This window comes from Helicoverpa zea, chromosome 31 (assembly GCF_022581195.2).
Source record: "Helicoverpa zea isolate HzStark_Cry1AcR chromosome 31, ilHelZeax1.1, whole genome shotgun sequence".
Lineage (NCBI taxonomy): Eukaryota > Metazoa > Arthropoda > Insecta > Lepidoptera > Noctuidae > Helicoverpa > Helicoverpa zea.
The window spans coordinates 9,976,754-10,000,000 of record NC_061482.1 but is presented as its reverse complement, the minus strand read 5'-3'; the positions used below and the strand labels follow the sequence as shown (position 1 = coordinate 10,000,000).

The following is a 23,247-nucleotide window of genomic DNA, read 5'->3' as shown; positions in this document are numbered from 1 at the left end:
ATATCGTCACCATAGCATCGTGCATAACTAACGTTTTAAGTTAGCTATGCACATATGGTGACGATATGTCACGTCTCTCAAAAGTCTAAAAAAGGTTGGTTAGCCAGTCAGGTACATCTTATCCTACTGCCAGTAAAGCTAGGTTCATATTGCTGTGTCGGGGTGTGTCGGGTCGCCGTCTGTTGTGTCGCGGGATGTTCATACTAATGTGTTGTGTTGTGGCGCAATGTGTCGCATTTTTAGATCATTCTCGTTTTAAGAGTTGTAGAGTGTATACGTGTTTTAAAATGGAATCGCCTGACGTGACTTCGATGAAGATATTAAATTTTTTCTATTGATGACTCTGGGTTCATCCCGTAAATAGATTAAGAGAGACTAGAGGCGCATTTCACTGTCTTCCTCCTTCCTTATATCCTTATATTCCTTACATTTTCTGTCATAAGAACTTTGTATTGCCGTACCAGTTCAATAAGTTCATCAGACATTTTAAAGAACGAAAAACAGAATTGTAACAGAAAATAATAATTGCATGAACTGTGTTCCCTCGCAATAACACGTCGAAAATGATAGATTCACATTTGTGTGTCGCGACAGATCCCCCACCACCTCTCTGGCGCGATCGGGAGTCGAGCGATCGCGACACGACAGAACGCGCCACAACACAATACAACCTACTAATGTGAATCTAATCATAGTAAATGAACGTAAGCGATTGCGTTCTGGCGCGCCCCAACACACCCCGACACAGTAATGTGAACCTAGCATAAGAGTTACATAGTAACTAATATAGTAATCTGTGGTAGGTAAGTAGGTGGTAGGTAAGTAGGTGGTAGGTAAGTAGGTGGTAGGTAGGTCAGACACTACTCTGCTATGCCGTCCTAATCTGCCTTTCCTATGTCTTTGTTTTCCTCCTTGATTCAGCCCTATTCTACCGAACCTGTAGAGCAGTTTTTCTATTATCACTCCCCGATGTGAGATTCTTTTTCATCATACAAGTGGATTATTTTGGTATCTCCTTTGGAACCAAAGACTATTAAACCATTTGACTGCTCATACAGTGCCACGACGCTCGCCAAACATTAGTTTTTGCTCTTATGATAGGCTATACGATTCTAGTAAAAAGCTTAAGTAGCGACCAAATCTATGACCTGCGTACACGCTAAATTATTGTGGATTTTATTTAGTAAAAAAAAAATGTCTACATGCGCGGTGAAATGGTGCGGGGAACATTCCAGGACATCTAGTTACAAAAAGGAAGGCATCGCTTTTCATCGGTTAGTAAACAATACCAAAATTTTCATATGATTTATTTATTTACAAAATACCGCAGGGGTCTGTTTAAATTGGTGGTTGGAGAACCGCGCTCACGCTCGTTGATGTCTTTTGATAAAGTCCCTTTCTTTCATTAAGAAATTCTAATTCGTTTATCTCTTTCTTGCCTTTGTATTACTATCGCAGATATTTGGGCTGTTACCTTTAAGGATGAAGTCGTTACCTACAGACGGCTGTTCCCGGTGCCTCAGCCAATTACTTTCAATGTGATCGATTAAAAATATATTTTCAGCGAATCCAACAATGTTCCGAAAAACATATACTAAATTAATATCTACATTTAAAAATCAATAATTTTCTTGTACAAAGTTTTTTTGTAATAGACTGAATTTTATGAAATATTGATAATAGAAAAACATGACTTTTTCTATAATCTAATAGCTAAATTTAAAAAGGCTCTCTGGGTGGAAGCATTTTTGCTAGAGGTAGGTACACAAAATTTGTGTATTTCTTATACGTAGTTTAGCTGGTCAGCTGCGGTTCACCTGATGCAGGTGTTCAAGTTTCCAGGGGACATTAGGGACTAATAATCGAAAAACCAAACATCAAACTGCACGGGAACAACACTGCATTCGAGTCACGTCGACACATCCAGCCCTTTTAACATACACAAGTTGTACGTACATACGTAATGTGACATGGTACACTCATTCGATAGCTACTGCTTCCGATAAAAACAGGTGTCATGTTCTATCACTTTCCTAATTCGTAGTCGTGTACGCTTACCGTTGAGCGGGCTGCGGCCAAATAAGGATTCCGATTCTATTTTTAAATGTATTGGCCACAGCATCTGAAGCAAGGGCGCTTTTAATTAGCGTGGCTTTATAAATCTTTCCTGAAGCTGCAAATAACGTAGAATGAAGGTTTAAAATAGTTATGAGGTAGGTTTTAATGATTTTCCCATTTTATTCCTCTCTACTTTTCCAAATCCTGTATTTGCTGAATACTAACTCTATTTCACCTACCTGGAACTTATTTTTATACAATATGCACAATTGCACATGTATTTAGTAGAAATATTTAATAATAAATAATGAAAACAAAGCCGTTCCACCAACTATCATAGCTGCACGGGCACTTTGTATGTAGGTGCATGAAACAATACATAATTTAATGACTGTTGTGTCATGTGTCATGGCAGTCGCGTGTAAAGTGGAAATTGATCACGAGATCAGGAGGCTGCGAGCTCATCTGAGGAATGTAGGCCGATGCTCCGACAGTTGGCCAACAATTCAATTAAACTCATCCTACGATCGATTGTAACATTTAGCGCGTCAACATTACTCCATTGTCTTTCGAATTACAAGGCAGTGAGTGCACGACACTCAGAACATTGCGTTTTGATGCCATTCCAGTTCCAGCTTAGAGCATTTCTCTAAAGCTTCTACTAAAATTGGTAATAAATGTCAGGCTTTGTGCTCTAATCTGTATTGAATAAAGTTTATGGTATGGAGTTATGTTTTATATAGGTGCTGGTGCTCAAGAATGAAAAATGTAATTCGCGATTACATCTCGAAAACATGATAAGCTAAAATAGCCAATAAGTCCATAACGTAATATTGGCTATTTTAGCATATCAGAGAGGTTGTTGTCGACGTTCCTAGAACCATCCGCCTCACGGTTAAGCGATTAGGCATGCAATTAAACTGAATTTTTTGCTTGACACCCTGACGCCAAAACAAGTTTTTCGAAGCTCACATCGCTCGTACCACGTCACGGCCAACCGATTCTGCTTGACTTCTCATAATATTATGATTTGAATACTAAAATATGATTTAAATTCTTTTAATCTGGCGTAATTTGTAATTCGTGATTCGGTAGTAATAATTACACAAGATTTTTAGTAACACCAGCAAAAATATCTTAATAACAATATTCAATATTCCTACATATCTGAAATGTTTCCTTTATGATGATGCTGGCATAAATTCATAGCCTCGCAGCTATTATCGCGGTAAGTTATCGATGTGTAATAGCAATAAGTTTTCTGAGAATACTGAAATGACACGCGTGTGTCACGTATAATCGTCGGCAAGGTCGGCTGGGCAGTTAGAGCACCGTTACACAAACCATGGCTTTCTTCCTTATTTTGTAATACGTTCATAACGATTTATAGTTTATAGCTTTACTTTCGCTTGCAGATGGAGAGGCAGCGTGTACAAGCTGGTGTGGCGGGAGTTGCTAGCATACCTCACCCTATACTACACCATCAATTTATTGTATCGGTTTGCGCTCACAGAGCAGCAACAGAGGTGAGTAACACATACCTACTTAAAGTATTATTGACATTCAACAGCTGACCTGCTAATCTCCTAAAACATAATTCATATTATCTTATTGAATATTCCAATCAACAAGTTACAACCTTACGATGCGCATTTACAGTCAAAACATATGTTTCAAGGTACCTGACCCCTAAAATATTCATCACCATTTAAAATAAATATATGTAAGTAGGACAAAAATGCTATAAGTATTTTGTTCTAAACTATACCTTCCCGTGTAGGACACATTAAATACAATATTAGTAAAAAACCGGCCAAGAACGTGTCAGGCCACGCTCTATGTAGGGTTCCGTACTTTTCTGATTAAAGTTCATATCTCTCGCTAACTAAATAACTCAGAAAAAATCTGAACATAAAAACTAAACGGGTTTTGTATGTTGGGTTTTCGGTGGTTATTTTGGAAAATCGTTAAAAAAAATCCATAACTATTTAAATAATCAAGTTCAAAATAATATAAAATATTTAGTAGGTCCTAGTAAGTTGACTACAGAACCTTAAACATCGTAAGGTCAAACTGCATTAAATAAAAGATGTTTCAATTAGTGACTTAATGTTTTAATAATTATTAAAGAAGCAATAATTTTGTATTGTTTTATTATCATTTGTTACAAAGCTATAAAAAGACACCTTGGTAGGTAGTAAGAAGTAGGTGTTTACAACAAACATAACACTCGTTTACAATTAATACGGTAACGTTGTTACCTCAATTGGAAGGAAAAAATAAGTACACAGTTACCGATGACATTAATTCCCAACGTCTGGGGCAGCCCGCAGCCTCAGCAGCAGCGACAGAAGCTGCACTGCACGTGGAACTTGCCGGCTAGTGGGATGGTAAATACATTTGATTCATGAAACACAACATTGATGAATAATATATAACTTATTCAAATACCTTTGAGGTACAAAAAAACTGTAATTGTAATAGCTTCACCTTACGAACAATGCTCAGGGCGTTGATGTTGTCGACTTCGTTTTTTAAGGGACCTCACTGAGCTCTAAGACACGTTCTTGGTTTTAAAAACATGTGTTACTGAATGTTTTGAAGTTTTCAATATAATTCGGAGGAAAAATTCGACAGTAATAAATATCGTGATTCTTTCGAAAAAGACCAGTTTTAAAATGTGATTGTTAATTGAAACTAGACACTTAACTATCGAGACTGGTAAGTTACTCATTGTCTGTGACTAGAAAAGTTTGTCTTCAGACGATAATAATAATACTGTCAGTCGAATCACGAAACATGACGTCAACAAAAGACCTCGGTCTTTGGTTAATTAATCTCTCTAGTCCTTAGTTTTTCAAATACTACATTTTTTTAATCAGTGCTAACAATAAAAATGGTGTTGCGACATTGAGTGTCTCGGAAAGCATAAATAGGGTCGTATGCATTTATTTTCTCGTCTAGATTTTTTTTTCATGATGAAAATCAACTAAAAAGTATGCGGGCACATTGTGTCAGCTCGGCATGGAATTCCCGTACCAACATAGTTTGAAGGTGTAGCTTGCAGCGGCAAACATTTATTTTTACGTTATATTTTATGCGTTTACTGCAACAGAAGCTATTTGAACTCATAATTTTCATAAAAAATGTATAGGTTTATTTTCTTGTACTTAGCTGATTCTAGGTGGTTTTTGGTTTGCGTTTTGTAACCTAAACTTCAAAGGATAAAAAAAAATGCACTCAGGCTTTTATGCAAAAATATTACCCAGGAGTTATATTCGGTTGTAGGCACTTAAGTAAAGGGGAATAATCTTGATAGTATCAATTTTTTTCAAAAATACATATTAAACGAATAAACTACTTGCTGCTTAAAATAAGTACTCATTATTATTGCATTTACATTGATTTGTAGCCGCATTTTATTTATAAACTGAGTTTTTAAAATAAAAGTCATAAGTAATATCAAGATTGTTTATCTTTTGTTAAGTGGCCAGTCAAACCAAGTATAGTTCGGTAGCAAACATTTAGGTGCACGAGGTGATAAAGAATACGGAAGTAGACAACAATATCCGAGAGACTGGCTGCGAATATTTTATGACTAACGAGTTTTATTTTACGCAACTACTTATTTTCGGAAAAAAAATACAAAAACTTAATGACGTATGTGTCGTGTTTTCTTGTACGCTGTGATTTCCCTGTAACACAATAAAATTAGCAGGTGGGTTAGCAATACGTTTTTTGAAGCTATATTTTGATATTTGGTAAATCCTACGGACGCATTGGGGAAATCAGTTCTAATAATATTACTAAAATAAATACACCTCAATGCCTATTGTTTGTTATATTAGCCCCAGCTGTTGCAGTAAGTTGACCGTAAGGTTGTAGACCTATTACTCATGTAGGCAAGGTACTGTGGTGAGATTTTAGCAATAAATAAATTTAAAATATTTACGTCCCTCTTCGCCTACAATTTTGTGGTGAGTTTAGAGACAACAGCAATAATCTCAAAATACCACAATAGTGTGTGACCCATGCGTCAGCGCTTTATGTAGGTGACAGCGAGAATAAATTGTTTGATTGGCTGTGAATTGGCAAAGCATTGTTAGATTGCTTGATAGCTGGCCGACGTTATTTGCCAAAAATGTTAAACAATAAAAGGTTATTTATCAAAGGCAGCTAATAATAAGAACCGCTGAAAATTCTTATGCCTTGTTCAGAACCTCAAACAGGTACCTACCTACAGGCTTAATAATTCCTTCCATGAGCAACATGAGAATATCATGAAGATATATTGAGCCATCACGGGTGAGGTGGCTGCTGAATTCGCTAACAAAAGCTAAGGAACCAAGTCAGTGACCCCGGGGCTTTATTAATTGACTTCCAACAACAGTTTACGACTTTCTAAACATTAAATAATTTATGTAGTCAGAAAGTTTCTACTCTGAGACAATATTTTCGTAGGTATACCTATTTGTAATGGACCCAGGTAAAGATTTTTTATAATAGAGAATAACGAGACAAGATACGTAAATTCCACTTTTTTAAATTATACAGTAAGTATAAGTATTAATGTGAATTTGTATATTAATTATTTATATTTATACTTGTAACCAGAATATTTGTATCGTACGGCGCTTATAGGAAACCTGTTATACACACACTCAATGTATCACACAACAAGAACGGGTGTGTTTTTTAGAAACAACACCTAATGGTAAATTATAATTGAAACAAGTTTTTCATATTAGAATTAAATCATTGATGTTTATGACAGCGTAAAAAATACCACCATTGAGGAAAACATTATATTAAATGAATTTAACATGAGCGCATCTTGATTAACTCATGTATATATACACTCTGTGTGTCTCTACTTAGAATTACTTTTAAAACATTAATATCACATTGTGTTATTTTCTGTTATTTCAGTAAAGTCGTAGGTACTTCGATTGATATAACAGGTGACAAGAGTTTATTCCTATATTACGCCATCAGAAAAAAAAACCACATACTCAAAATGTCTCAAACCTTACCTTTTCAATTTAGTTTTTACGGCCAAACCCGCATTCGCTATACTATTAATAGTACCTACCTATACTATAGCCTGGTCCAAATGACTGGTTTGTCCTAAACTTGTTAGGATAAACCAGTTTAGCCTAGGCCTAACTAGTTAATCCTGGTATAAATAAGCTCATCCTCATCATCATCATCATCATCATCTCAGCCGTAGGACGTCCACCGCTGAACACAGGCCTCCCCCTTAGATCTCCACAGATACCTGTATAAATAAGCTCGCTCTAGGATAGGGTAGTAGGATCGTTCGTCATTTCGACACACTTAACTCACCACGAATGTGTCCACTTGGTGAAACTCAAAATTTTAACATTTATCATGTCGTCAACTCGACACGTTAAGATTTTGATACGTGTCCAGTTAGTGAAACTTAAATTATAAACTTTTATGTTTTCACCAAGTCGACACGTTTTAGAATTTAACCCGATTTTCAAGCAAAAAGTACAGTCAACAAATGAATTATGAATTCATTTTCTGTGTCACAAACATCCAAGTGGACACATTCGTGGTGAGTTAAGCGTGTCGAGATGACGAATGACCCGGGTAGTACGGTCCAGTCTATACAAATTTAATAAATTAAGGCTTTGAAATATCGTTAAAGACTAAGACTGCAACTATGACTACGAATAGTGTGACTTTTGCAATTTATGTAACTTTCTCGATGAGCAATCATATAATTTAATTATATATTTTATTATATGCTACGTAATATAAATTACGAAGCATTAATTTGAGAACTGTTTAGGTATTTAATAAAGCTGTAATCGTAATAGGCTCTCAGTTGTATTATAAACGCGGTCTCTTACAAAATAGACTTTATTACCTATACGGCTACATGATTGAAGGTGTAATATTCAAGTCATGTGGCGTAGCATACAACTCTTTAGTTTAGCCGAGTTATAATGGTTTTCATTGGTTATTTTTTTTGGAAAAAAGTTTGTGAATAAACATTTTTTTAAATTTATTATTCGTGAACTGGACACACGAGACTAGACGCACGTGTGCCAGTTGGTGAAACTCAAAATGAGTAGGTACTGTAACGTAGTTAGAAACTTTTTCGTTTGTAAGGTTTTATTCGTGAGATATTTTTGATACTGACCGGGCAATCATTTCAAATGTATTCGATTTGTTCCATAGAATAAGTTTTTTATATTGAAGTGTGTCACTTCACCTCTCGAGCCCAAGCAATAAACGTCGTGATATCGAATCAGTTTTTCATTTTGAGCAAGATAATTATTCCCGGCACGACAGTACCTACAATAAAGAAGGAACAACTAGTTTAGCCTAGGCAAAATATAAACAGACTATCGAAGCCACTACACCGACTTTACACATAATACCTACGATATATGTTGAGGTAGGTTTCATCATTCACTGAAAACTGATGTACGTTTATATGTATAATACTTATTAAATACAAGTTTTAACGGTCGATTACGCCAAAATTCTGATCAATTTTACTCTAGGTAGGTATACTTTTACTTTTCTGAATAGTTGATATTTTGCATAATATTAACAGTAGGTACGTTTGAGTCAGACTGTACATTAAATTGTTCGAGATTCTTATAGAAATAGTGATAGCTACCTATACAGGGTTACTTGTAAGTAGACCGCATCCTTTCATGAGGTGATAGTATAGGTCAATACGGACAAAGGAGATGGCCAAAAAAAAACCCAGAGTCGACAGAAACTTCGTATGTATGGTTAGATTCAGTATAATTTGTAGATTACAAAAAGTATTTCATATCATCTAAAAACCATGGGGTTCTCTTTTTACAAGGTTTTTTCGATTAAGATTTTAGTTAAGCAATATACTCTTACATTCATTCATCTGTTACATCTTACACATTAATACAGTCATACAACGCACACAAACTACTTTTACACAATTTAAATCACTCAAATACAAAATTTGTCATTATCCTCTTAACACACACGCGAATACAGTAATTAGCCGCTATACTAAAACGATTCACAGTATATTTCTCAAGCATTTCTATTTAAATAAAGCAATCCTGTCCAATATTTTGCTACACAGTTTGTACACGAGTATTCCTAAAACAAATGGCTAATCAAGATATTATTAATAAGGAATTAGACGCGCTTCACGTTTCTAAATCATTCAAATGTCAACCTGAGAAATGCATACAGTTCATAAGAGACCCGACTAAAGGATTAAAAATTTTACATTTAAATATAAGAAGTATCAATAAAAATTTTGACGAAGTTGTAGTGCTAATGCGGCTATTGGGTTTCCAGTGTGACGTGCTCATTCTCACCGAGTGTTGGTTGAGTAAACTGTCGCATTTGCCGACCTTGGATGACTTTACGTCATATTCCACTAATATCACATACAATCAAAATGATGGTTGTGTTATTTATGTTAAATCTTCCATTAAAGCTAATATTAAAGAACCAGTATTTGCTGATGCAAACTGCCTCGTTTGTTGTATAGAAGACATCACTATAGTCGCTATTTACCGACCACCTTCTTTTAAAAATATAGATAACTTTATAGACAGCCTCGATAGTGTTCTCAAAATAGGAACTTCTTCCGTGGTCTTGATTGGTGATATGAACATTGACATTAGGGTCGACAATACTGACAGTCACTCGGATGACTATTTAAACTGTACTGCCTCTAACGGACTTCTTCCAGCACATCTGTTTCCGACTCGGCTCTCAAATTGCTTAGACCATATTTTAATAAAAACAAATAAACGCGCTACGGCTTTCGTTATTGAATCATCCATAACAGATCACGAACCGACATTGCTATTCTTATGCAACCGGAGTGTACATTCGGATGTCACCCGAACTAGGGCAAAATTAGACTGTGATTCCGCAATTGAGAGTATTAAAACCCATGACTGGTCTCCAATCCTGTCTATATCTGATCCTAATGATGCCGCAGATGCGCTTATAGGTAAACTTTCCTCCATTGTTACTGAGCACACTCATATTCTAGTTGTCCCAAGAAAACAACGTAATTTAAAGCCCTGGATCACACCGGGACTACTCCGCTGTATAAGGCACCGTGATCGTATGCATATTAAACTCAAAAAGTCGGCTAACAATGAGATTTTAAAAATCACCTACACTCGCTATCGCAATTATTGCAATTCCCTGCTGAGAAAACTAAAACGCTCTTACGAAAAAGAACTGTTTCGCAATGCTAAAAATAATGTTAAAGCTACGTGGAATGTTATTAAGAAAGTCTCGGAGCTTCAAACACAGTGTTCGCCTTCCTCTGAGCTAGTAAACTTATTAGATAACCCTAAATCCTCGCTAAATTACGTTAATAACTTTTTTGCTAATGTAGGCAGCAGTTTGGCTTCAAAATTTAAATCATCCTCTATGGTGTCCAATCCCGTGGCTAACTCACAGTCGTGTGGCTCAATGATGCTTCTTGAGGTTACCGAGCTCGATGTTGAATCCATTATCCTGGGTCTAAGGACTGACTGTGCTACAGGTTATGATTGTATTCCATCTAAAATTATTAAAGGCGCGAGAAAAGTATTAGTTCCGATTGTCACACATGTCTGTAACCTGTGCATAAGTGCTGGTGTCTTTCCTAAGACGTTTAAAAAAGCACTCGTTCACCCTATTCATAAATCCGGGTGCAAAGATGATGTTAATAATTACCGTCCCATTTCTATTTTAAGTGCAATGTCAAAGATCTTGGAACGGGTACTAAATAAGAATCTGATAAGCTTTCTTGAGTCAAACAACATCTTAGCCAAAAACCAATACGGGTTCCGAAATGGAGTTAGTACTGAGGATGCAGTATTACATCTGTCGAATCACGTAGCTAGGACGCTAGACAGAAAACGCAAGTGCCTGGGAATTTTCCTAGATTTGTCAAAGGCCTTTGACACTGTCTCTGCCCCAGCTTTATTGAGAAAAATGGAAAGACTTGGAATTCGTGGACTACCGTTGAAAATCTTTGCAGACTATCTCAAAGATCGTACTCAAATAGTTAAAATTGGTCAATATGAAAGTGATGAACTTCCAATGACTTTTGGCGTTCCGCAAGGAAGCATCCTGGGTCCCACCCTCTTTCTCATTTACATAAATGATCTCTGTACACTACCTCTTGATAACTGTATGATATATACCTATGCGGATGACACTGCCCTTATCGTAGAGGGATGTAACTGGACCCAGGCATACCAAAATGCCGAGGCAGCGCTCTGCTGCGTGATGAAATGTTTGTCTGATGACTTGCTCACTTTAAATGTAGACAAAACCGTATACGTTCCCTTTGCTATCAAGTCAAATCAATGTCCTTCTAATTCCTTGACCCTAAAAGCACATCACTGTGGTTCTTTAGCGCAATGTAGCTGCCTCTCCCTCACAAAAACGACTCATGTAAGATATCTAGGAGTACTAATTGATCAGCATCTCAACTGGCATCCCCACATAGCCAAGGTCACGTCCCGTGTACGTAAGCTGATATACGTCTTCAAGAAGCTGCGAAATTCTGCTGATCTTGAAACACTTAAAATAGTATATTTAGCTCTGTGCCGCTCTGTTTTAACGTACTGCTTGCCCGTTTGGGGTGGAGCCACACAAAATGTATTCATTCGCCTTGAGAGAGCCCAGAGAGCTGTGCTCAAGGTAATGCTCTCTCTTCCGCGTAGGTATCCCACTATGCAACTCTATTCTGACTGCAATTTTCTAACAGTCAGACAACTTTATGTTCTCCTGTCTGCTCTTCGCAAACACTCTACACGTCCCCCAATGGATTCAACTTGCAGACGAAAATACAATGTTTTCACGCATGAACGCCATAGAACTGCCTTTGCCAGACGCCAGTTCTACGTTAATAGCGGTTATCTGTACAACTTTCTCAACAAAAAATTAAACATTTATTCATCCCCTAAATATCATTGTAAAAACTTACTTATAGACTATCTACATACACTTAATTACGACAATACTGAGGATCTCCTACTGGGTAAATTTTTATAAATTTAACATTATTATTCCACCCATACTCTTTCATTACACATACAAACACACTTCTATACATTGACATACAACACATCCCATACATTCCCACTACAGTTACACTCACAATCACCCTAAACTTACTGCCGTACTAACCTTACCGTTAAACCTCTTTAGTTTTATTAAATTGTTTTTATCTCTCTCTTCCTCCCTACAAATTAGAACAGTTTTATTCTTTTTTGTTACCATTGCTCATTTATTGTAACGTCCTGAATCGCTTCAATCATATGCTTACTCTGACGTTTATTGGAGAATCACTGACTCCTAAGTCACAGGCACATGCCTAGTTTAGGAGCCAGAGTTTAATGTTTTACAAAACCTATAATTTATGCCTAGTCTTTACGGATGTTAATGTTGTGATGGCTTTTGGTGAAAATAAAGAATTTATTATTATATTATTATTATTATTATCTTGTATGTCTCTACCAGACCTCGGGACTATAGAGTCCCGGATTTTTGGGAGGCGAACGTGGGGCCGAAGCCAACACGCTGAAGCCTTTTTGAGACAACTTTAATGAAATGGTGACACAAAACCGACGATTATCCCTGTATACACTATAGAAATGTACCCAAGGACAATCCCCGGTTCTGTGCTAAACTATTGCTAACTATGGATGAAAACTACTTGGGCTATTGTGATGGGATGCTAGTGGACTAGGAATGGGGAAACTACGGGAACTATGGCACCTGCCGATAACAATGTAATAAATACACGTAAAAATGGCAGGTGGAGACTCGCCAACTCACTTACTGGGCCCCCGGGAATCAGTCGCTAAATCGCAACAAGGGGGCAACAGGTACATGAGCGGCTGAAGGGTGAGGATACCTCGGCGGACTTTAAACGCAGATCACGCGCTCCCTGTGGGTCCAGCATCACCGGCCCACTCGCCACTTACCACGAGGCACCTACCCTCCGAGTGGGCTGTTAACCCTGCTCTAGCGACTCCACTCTGACCGGCCGATGAAGGCAAGCCAAGAGGCGGGAGACCTATCCCCCGTCATGCTTCACTCCGGCAAGCCGGAGGTGGGGGACAGTATACTCTCCCTGGAGCACTCGGATATATAGCCCCGCGGGGTCGCTACTCCCCGTCATCCGCCTCAGATGCCCTGCGGGGCTTATTATTATTATTATTAGTATATAAAAAAGCTTAACTTTTCTGTTTGCTGTTCATTAGAACTTGTGCATAGGGTAAAAACTTTACACTCAGGTGTATGTCTGTTAGCACTATACACGAGTGAAGGTTTAGAGCTGACCTGATGATGGAGAAGAGAGACGGTCAAGGGAACTCGGCAATGGTAAATATCAACTACCTCGTGTTTGGGCTTATATTATTCGCATTGACGAGAACTTTTGACTTATGTGAATAGTGACTAAAAATAAAAAAAAAGTGAAACCTTTTTTTTCTTTTAAGTTTTTTTTTATCAACCTTTGCCAGTTCAGAAGTTTCCACATAACAGGGAAACCTCTTCAAGTAGGTAAGGTCGGTACTTAATCGTATCTGGAGTGGTTCATGTGAATAGTGCAATGGGTGGGGGTCAAACTCAAGACCTTTTAATTACCAGGCAAACTCTGTAACTATGGGGATATTACTATTCGCATTTATAATGTTAGTATACCTTGTTTTTATGGTCCTATATGTAAATAATCTTTAAAATCAACATAAATTCAACATAACCTATTTTTGTGAAAATATGATATAGCTCCTATACCCCATGGATTTCAGGCTTGACTTTTTGGCACCATCAAAGGTCTATCATAATGAACCCATTGGTACCCATTTCGTTGCTGTCGATTCTGGGTTTTTTTACTATGAAAATTTGGCCATCTCCTTTGACCACGTCATACACTGGGTAAAAGTTAACCCGTTTCAAGATAATGGAATTTCAAGATCTTTTCTTAACAAGTCGTCTAGGTACACGTATTTTTTATTATTAGACAAAAGTCTCGGTTTTTGTGGATTTTTGTGTGTTTATGGATAGAAGATGAATCACTTCATAATAACAAACCATAAAACTGTACAAATCACAAAGGAAATTATAGCGAACAGCAATTACTTTTTTAGTAGCTATTTTCTCAAAAATATTACTCTTCATTTTTTTGTGTAGAATACTTAAAAAACATCCACATTTGTCTAGCTATCCAAAAGGCACAAAACACACACAAATCCGCAAAAACGAGACTTTTAACTAATAATAAAAATTTATACGTGTACCTAGACGACTTGTTAAGAAAAGATCTTGAAATTCGATTATCTTGAAACGGGTTAACTTTTGCCCAGTGTATCCCATGGTCAAATTTGTCCGTATTGACCTATACTATCACCTCATGAAAGGATGCGGTCTACTTACCAGTAACCCTGTATAGTTAGAAGAATCATACTTCCCAAATCCGTAAAAAGTATCCGTAACTTCCATAACGTAATAATAAAGATCTTTATGGAACCGGTTGTTCCTATTGTTATATTATATACATAATTCACAAGCAACTTCTGAAACTTATAACAACAGGATGTTGCATGATTTGGGAAAGACTCACTTTTTCACGCATTGTTGTTTTTTGTTTTATTAACATAAAACAGTGCAGAGTTCATAAATTATATTTATTTTGCAAATACCTATGTTGAATTGAAATCAGCACTTTTACTCGTCAGACATTTTGTTGGTTTTTTACCCACTAGGCCATCACGACTTAACTGGCAATCTTACGAACACCATTGGAAAATATAAGCGGGTTGGCCTGTTATAATAGAACAAAAGACTGTCAATTACGAGAAACTATATTCTAAAACGGGAAAACACATATTTGCCTTCAACTTTCCAACTACATTAGTATTTTAATCAAAATGGTATCTTTATTAAAGTAACTATGAATTTTATTAATGCACGCAAAACCGAGGTCGTTGCTGATGACCTGGCTGAAGCTCGACTGTCTTTAATTAAACCTTGTATACCTACGTAGATGACATGATCACGACGACTATAATGATGGTTCCAAAGGTATTTGTTGTTTACTTGAACTTGTTGGGTTTATATGGGTCCATATAGGGTTTAGAAATGCTCAAAGACCAGATTTTTCAAACTCTACTTAAGGGGTTAAAATGGGGGTTAGTAGTTTGTATGAAATATGTTTTTGGAGCAAGAGACTTGAAATTTCACATGTATTCTTTAGTAGATGGTAGAAATCAATCTCCTTTTGGGATTAAAGTCAAAGTCAGGGTACCGGTTTCCAATTAGGCTAGCACTGCACACGCTTTATTCCATTCGGCCTTTGTTAATGACCTCATGTTCATCGTGCTCCGATATAACAAACCTAAAACAAAATAACTTAAAATTACATTATATTATTATTTATAAACGCACCTGTACAGAAAAATGATTAAATGCAAATAATAATTGTCCTACTGTCCAATGACGGTCGTTGCCGCACTTTGTCAAGCGGGAGCAATCAATATTTGATTCATAAATCATAACACATATAATATTATTGTTCCTCAATGACAGCCAGTCGGGCTTTGTTATATCGTTCCTTAGATCATGTCATTGGATAGCATGTTACATTTTACTTCATAGTCACGAATTGCATAAGTACATCTACCTAACCTTTAGCTCTACTTGGTATACGTACGGGGGACGTAACTGTCAATATAAATGTCGTCGTGTATGTATTGGATCAAAAACGGGCCAAGTGCGAGTCGGCGCGAACCAGTATCTATAAAACGAACAAAAAATCATGTCTTGTTCGTTCGGCGTTGCCGTTATCAATATCAAGCAAGAATGAGCAAAAAATCACGTTTGTTGGACAGGAGCAACAAAAATATTTATTTTATTCTAGTTTTCAGTATTTGTTGTTATAGCGGCAAGTCAAGTACATCGTGTTTGCTGCATGACTGACGAAATGTGGCATCTTAAATGCATACTTCAAAGTTTCCAGGGTTATCTGATGTCCAGGATCAGCTATAGCTTTCCCCAGTTATTGAGTTCCAAAAAATTACATATTGTATAACTGTGGAACCCACTCGCGGAGTCAGTTCTGCTATCTTTAATCTGAATGTTCTTGGTATTTGAGTGTCGATAAACCCAATCGAGAGAAGCCTGAGTTTATATGGTTATTACACTCACGGTAAAAGTATGCGAAGACGAATAAATCTCTCTTACTTATGTTAAGGAAAATTGCAGTCTGATACTCATTACACATTTTTGGGGTTCCGTACGAACAGGGTAATAATACGGGAACTTATCTGTTGCTACGAGTTCGCTGTCCATTTATCACTTTTCACAGATGATCTATGATGTATTTCTGTTTGCCGCTGTAAATAACAAGAGGTACCTACCTCCTCCTAAAAACTAACATGCTGAAGGAAAACATCCTTAGCTCTATGAGACGAAACCCGTATAACCTGAAATGTTTTGTTTAAACACTTGTACCTATACTGGTATTTGGAACTACAGCTGCATTTAATGAAGCACTAATTTATTCGGCAGTCACGTGAGTGAAAAGAAGAAAGAGTTAGTCTGTGTTACAATACTCTGGTCAGACAAGGAAAAATATTACCAACCAGTTTGTAAAGTATTTAAAACAGAGTATTCCTTGTACACAATAATTGAAAACTTCTGATACACCTACTTAGTCAAACAGTTTATTCCTAAGAATAAATAAATGTGTTATCTCTCGAATAAAAGATAGTGTGGGGTTTAGACACAATAATAGATCACATAATTAGAACACAAATCCAAAAAAAACTTTGTACACGTTCATCTCCGGAATTACTGGACTGATTTCAATGTTTTTTTTAGTTGTTCGGACGAAAGGCAGGATTTTGGAGGCTCATTAGTATTATCATAGATATTTATTGTATAACCTATTGTATTACACAGCCTTTTTTGAATTTTATTTCTGAGAGAGCAATAAAAGCAAAACCTACGCTTTGTTCAAAACATGTTGGTCTGATTTCAAGATTTTTTCCCTACAATTAGTTAGAAACTCAGTAGCGTCTTATATCAACTGAAAAGTAAATAGTAACGATATAGATAAACCAAATACATCATCAATTCAGCTTTTGGGACGATCACTGGTGAACATTGACCGTTGACTGCCAAAGGAACCGGTTGCAAACAGCCTGAAAATTAAAAAAAATAAATAGATATTATATAAAACATACACATATAAAAACAAATCTTGTAAATACCACAAAACGTGTCATCCTGTTGTATTGCAAACGTAATTTGTTTGTGTACTAACTTATGTAAATAGTAGGTAAGATGTTTACATGGGTACTGTTAAGCCGGCTTACCAGGTAAGATGTTAATTAAATGGCAAATAATAATGAATAATCGTATTAGTCATCTCATCATGTTCTTGCAATCGGAATACCTATTTTAAAAAATTAGGAAGTTTGAGCAGATGTATTCTTATGTTTAAGATTTATAAGGAAAAGCATAGATAACTGATATTTTGGGCACCTCCAAAAAATCTTTTTGCAAGTCGTGTGGGTTTCTTATTCGAATACTAATTCACTGGGTATCTAATATGTGTGTATGTAAGTGACAGTGTCTTTTTGAGAATAAATGATTTAAACCTAATAAAGAGAAAACGTTTGTTTGTTTCTACTTTAAATTCTGCGAAACTACTGAACCGATTTGTAAAATTCTTTCACTGTTTTAAAGTTACACTATCGCCAAGTAATAGGCTATATTTTATCGGGGAATGGGGAAAAGTTCCCACGAGACGCTGTTAAAACCACGGGACAACAGCTAGTGTAAAATTAAGATAACAATATTAATCTCTCAGTTTGAGGATATCTCCTAACTATAGTCATAACTGCAGTAGGTAACTGATATTTATTAGCAATTCAGCAGATCATGACGTTTTAATTTCACTTTTACTTCGCTACACTGTCAGTGCTTCATTATTTTAATTACCAAATTAAAAACAAAAGCTGTAGGACGGAACACTGCAATGATGTCCCCCAAATTCGATTGTTCAACTCGTTGCTTCGTTTGTTGACGCACTCGGGGTTTTTTGTTTCTGTATAATGTCATCGTCTAACTACCTATTCTGACAAATATGTCTGTCTTTAATTTTGGAATCGTTAATTCGCGCCATCTTGATCAATCAAACAACGTGTTTTTTTATCAAAATTAGTCCTCGTGTCAGGTCTAAATAGTTCGACAAAGGCACAAGCCACCACTCCTGTGCTTCACTGCACTCGGGTAAAATACATAATTATTTATCATACTTAACTATTTTGTCAGGAAGATACACACAACCTTAGTAAGATTCTACTTAGTTATAAGTCACAGAGTTTACTGAAGTATTTATAATAGAACTAAGGCCATGCATTGTAACATTAAACTCATATTATATCATTAGCGAATCTCTAAATTAAATTGCTAGACATACGCGTCACGATTGTTGTTGCTTTTGCAACGTACTATGTATCATTTATTGCTGTGAGGAAAACCATTTTCCTTAAGACAGACCTACCGGGTTTGCAGTGTGCAATGCTAAATATTCTGTTGCACAAATATGATTGACGTGTTCCTTTAGAAAACAAAAACATATCGAGATACAAAATCATCGCGAAACTATTCGAGTATTTTATGTCACGTGTCGTGTGAAAAGGTCTTTCTTTGAAGGCGAGAACAAATCACAGCATTGAATTGATTGTATCAACATCCTAGATACCTACTTAGTATACAGTTTTAAACGGATACGAAGTGGCTAACTTAGTGCTACTTCCGTCTGTAATTTTGTTTGTCAACCTTCATGCACAGCTAATAAATTCGCATACTATCATCATAGGCAGAATGCTTTTGGCTAACGTGACAGGGTCACTATACCGTTTTAGCACTATTAATAGCTATTAAGATCAATTAATTGTTCCTATTGTGAAGCAATAACAGTTTGCCGTATTAGATTAGATTGTTTGTTAAAGGACGAAGAATAGTTACAAATATGTTTTGTATATTTTCAATAAAGTCACTCGAAGACTGATTTTTTTTCCTGCTGTAGTAAACTCTCTGCGTTAGGTACTGTATATCGGGTGTGTCGTTCACAATCACATTAAATTAAATGCGTTAATGTACTGGTTAAAATATGACGATTAACACAAAGAAAAAAGAAAAATACGTAAACATAAAAAAAAAATTTTCAAACAAAGTAAATACAATAAAAATGTGCGAAAATTAGAACACCATACAGGGTGTGTCGTTCACAATCACATTAAATCTTATCGCATATTATACTTTATGATATTCTATGGCGAATTGTAAAAAAACTAACCTAATCCATTCACTGGTTTAAGCACAGGACTCATTTTTCGTTTTTATAATTTACAACATCATGTGTAAAGCAGAGATAAAGTTAGGAATATCGAATGTTTTGATCAGTTGTCAGCTGTCAGTTTTCAAGGGAGAATTTCAGTTGTTTGTAATGACTAACTTTTATATGGTGTTCTAAATTTCGCACATTTTTATTCTATTTACTTTGTTTGAAATTTTTTTTTTATTATTTTTATGTATTTTTTTTTTCTTTGTGTTAATCGATATATATTAACCAGTATATTAACGCATTTTATTTAATGTGATTATGAACGACACACCCGATATAAAAGTCAGTCACTACAAACAACTGAAATTCTCCCTTGAAAACTGACAGCTGTCAACTGATCAAAACATTCGATACTCCTAACTTTATCTCTGCTTTACACATGATGTTGTAAATTATAAAAACGAAAAATGAATCCTGTGGTTAAACCACTGAATGGATTAGGTTATTTTTTTTACAATTCGACATAGAATATCATAAAGTATATGCGATAGGATTTAATGTGATTGTGAACGACACACCCGTTATATGTGTTTCTGCAACTAGTGTCTCAATGTCTTAACTTTGTATGGTATTCAGGTACAAGTACAGGGCAACTGTATCATTTCTGAAACAAACAAATATCTAATTCCAAAGACCATAAAGCCTCTTCATTCTCGATGTTGAACTCAAATGAACATTTTTTTTCATCTACAGGATATTCGAGAAAGTTCGTCAGTATTTCGGCGCGCAAAGCGAGTCAATCCCCATGTCTTTCGTGCTGGGGTTCTACGTCAGTCTCGTGGTCAAGAGGTGGTGGGAACAGTACAAGCTGCTTCCCTGGCCGGACACCCTCGCCCTCTTCATATCAGCGGGAATACCTGGAGCGGTTAGTAAAGTAAAGACAAGTATTCAATTTATTTACCTTCCTATCTCTCTCTTTCTCTTCTTCTCCACTTCTAAGTATATAAGCGTTTCTGCCACAGCGAAATGAACACTCCCTACCTTTAGTATGCGATTGAATTTGGAACGAAAGCGAATTTCTGTATACGTGTTTACGTAACTAGAATTTGATAACATGCTTGAATTGATTTCATTTCTGTCGGAGAACGAATTGAAGTTTTCTACTGTACAGTTTATGCAATTTTTTGTAAGTAGGCGGCTGTTTATGGATACTGATGATAATATAAGTAAAGACGAATGATAAACATAGGTACATTTCATTTCTATGTACCTACTGCTCTACTAATTAATCACCTGCCTAATGAATCTTATCAAAATAATATTTATTTATTTTTATTTGTTATTCAGTCCATGCAATTATGTTTAATGCATTATTTCCATCAGCATGACCTAAGTACAATTATGGTGCACCACGAGCTTCACCAATCTGAGTCAGTCGTTTCCTCATACAATTTGCGATGTTGAAACATTGATTAAGTACAGTTTCGCGAGCTCCGTAACCACCGACTTGACTGCCATGATAATAGTTCCATTTCGTCTCTAACTACTTGTGAAATATCGTATAGAATTATATGAGACTAGCTTATCTTTTATAGATTTGTATGTTCCTACTTATTGTATTTTCATTCATATAATTAATTGCAACTTCGTTATTTGCACCTGCGCCTTGCGAATTCCATAATGAGAACTATTTGAAGTCTTTTAGGTATCAACAATAAGCAGATTTTCCCAGCAAATGAAAACAATCGGGAAGCAACTACAAGGTAATGCATGTTAATGATGGAGTTAATTAAATGTTTTATATTGTGTTGTTGTATTGCTGTTATTATGGCAATGAATGAAGTTGGTTTATCGTGGCGTCGGTGACGTCTCTCGCGCGCCTCTGCACAAGTATTGTCAATTCATGATCAACTGACTGTAACAATAACCCATCTGTGCTCGTTCCGACTTTGTCATTCTTTGTAAACATATTACAGATTGTAAACAATGTGAATTACGTTCATTTGTGATTGAACTTTTAAATAACCAGTTGGTCTTCATGTTTTTGATGTCTTTCTTAAACAATTATGGAAACTTTATCCGCCTTGGAGGTCAAATCCATATAACCTTAATCGAACGCAGTCAGTCTAGGTAGATTAATCAAAATATCAACGGTTACGAGCCATAAATCAATCTAAATAAGTAGTTGTTAGTTCACTTCTGTGCTAGTATGACAGTCATCATTTTGTAGTCATACTTACTCGTTACTTATTAATTTGCGATTGTTCCTATTTACTGAGCATTTTAATTGGTTACTCGGCACCAAAGGTTCGTGTCTGTATTTTTATTCGCTAATGTTATAACCTTGACTACAATGCCAGGTACTTTGCAATGTTAGGTTGTGTACACGTAGTGCAGCTTTAGCTTCAATGTAGGTACCTATGTGATCGTCTTGGTCGCGTCGCTTAGCTTCTACCTTTGTGTTGTCAATGTTCATAATCAGTGTTATTTTACCAACACTAAAAGTATTGTGTCTATAACAAAAACATGCTAGGCAAGCGATGGCGTTAGTTGATAGGAAAGAAACCTATCTATATTGTACAAAAATGGTCAAGGGTGTGTCGGACCACGCTCAGTGTAGGGTTTAGGACTTGATTATAAATATAATAGCTGATACTTATCCTAAACCCATCAACTCAGAAAAAATCGTAGAAGAGAAAATTAACAACGCGATGTAGCCCAAAGGAGTAACAGCGAAATCCCTTGGGAAATTGGTTTACTAATAAATTTGTCAAAACTATATATGGATGTTAAGTTTAAAAACTAATGTTGGGACAACTATTGTTGGGACTTTTTTTCCACGGTAAAAAATGCCTATTGTATCAATGAGATGTAATGCCTGTAGGCAGGCACAGCTTTTGGTGTACAAACAATTAGGCCCTTTCATACCTTTCATACCGTATATGCTTCATTCTAATTTGACTGTATAACATACTTTCGATATTTTCCTTTAAATTTTATCGCATGGTTAAGTGATGAAGAATGTGAATGAGTCAATCACCAAGTTTTGTTCACATGCTGCCTAACGAATAAAATAGAATCAAATTCAAATGAATAGCTAACAGATACTTCGATAATTATAACATCCTTTTCTCAATAAAGTTTCACTAGATTCATGAATAATATTGACGATCCTGTTCTAGAAATACGTCATAAAATCAAACTTTCGTTTGGAGAAAGGTAGAAGTTTGTGTCACTTATTATTATGTAGTAGGCACATATTTTACAAATTTCATTTTTTAGGATCATAAATATTATTTTTGATACGTAATATTATAAAAATACATACATCGTTATGTGAAAAAGAATAATTTATATATGCAACCCGGACCGTTAAAGCCAGCAGCAAGCTATCATACATATACAATGCAGAAGCTTATTTGTACTTAATGCAATTCATAAAATGATCTAGTTTATTCTCTGCAACCTGTGAGAAAATCGATATAAGTAGGTATAGTAGTACCTACCAACAAAGTATATAAAGAAATTACGTTGAAAACGCAACCATGTAATGTACGTTACAGGGTGACTAATGTTGTACCTCAGCAAGAATGTTGGAGTGGGGGTTGTTATAACGAAATGCTGCCAATTCTGTGCCATCTTGTTTCGCCAATACATTTCAATTTTATAATGTGATGCTCCAATTCATCTAGCAATAGTTTATCGCCTTTCATAATGCTAGGTAAATACCGATGTTATACTTACAATAATTGAAGGATAATTTTTCATGGCCATTTTCCGTAAGTGATTTTCATGAAGCTGTAATACCGAGGAAAATTGTGGTACAGAAAAAT

At 35.9% G+C, this 23,247-nt stretch overlaps 1 protein-coding gene across 3 annotated transcripts in view; it reads left to right on the top strand.

Moving 5' to 3' along the window:
• Positions 1–23,247, top strand: part of LOC124645041 (bestrophin-4) — a 45,484-nt gene that overhangs the window by 4,750 nt on the left and 17,487 nt on the right. The window contains exons 2-3 of one of the 3 annotated variants that reach the window (XM_047184775.1): positions 3,474–3,584; positions 20,168–20,348. In XM_047184775.1, coding sequence (XP_047040731.1) covers positions 3,474–3,584; positions 20,168–20,348 — 292 coding nt within the window. Of the gene's footprint in view, positions 1–3,473; positions 3,585–20,167; positions 20,349–20,381; positions 21,178–23,247 lie in introns of those variants that run through there. The other 2 variants (XM_047184776.1, XM_047184777.1) reach the window with 2 other exon arrangements.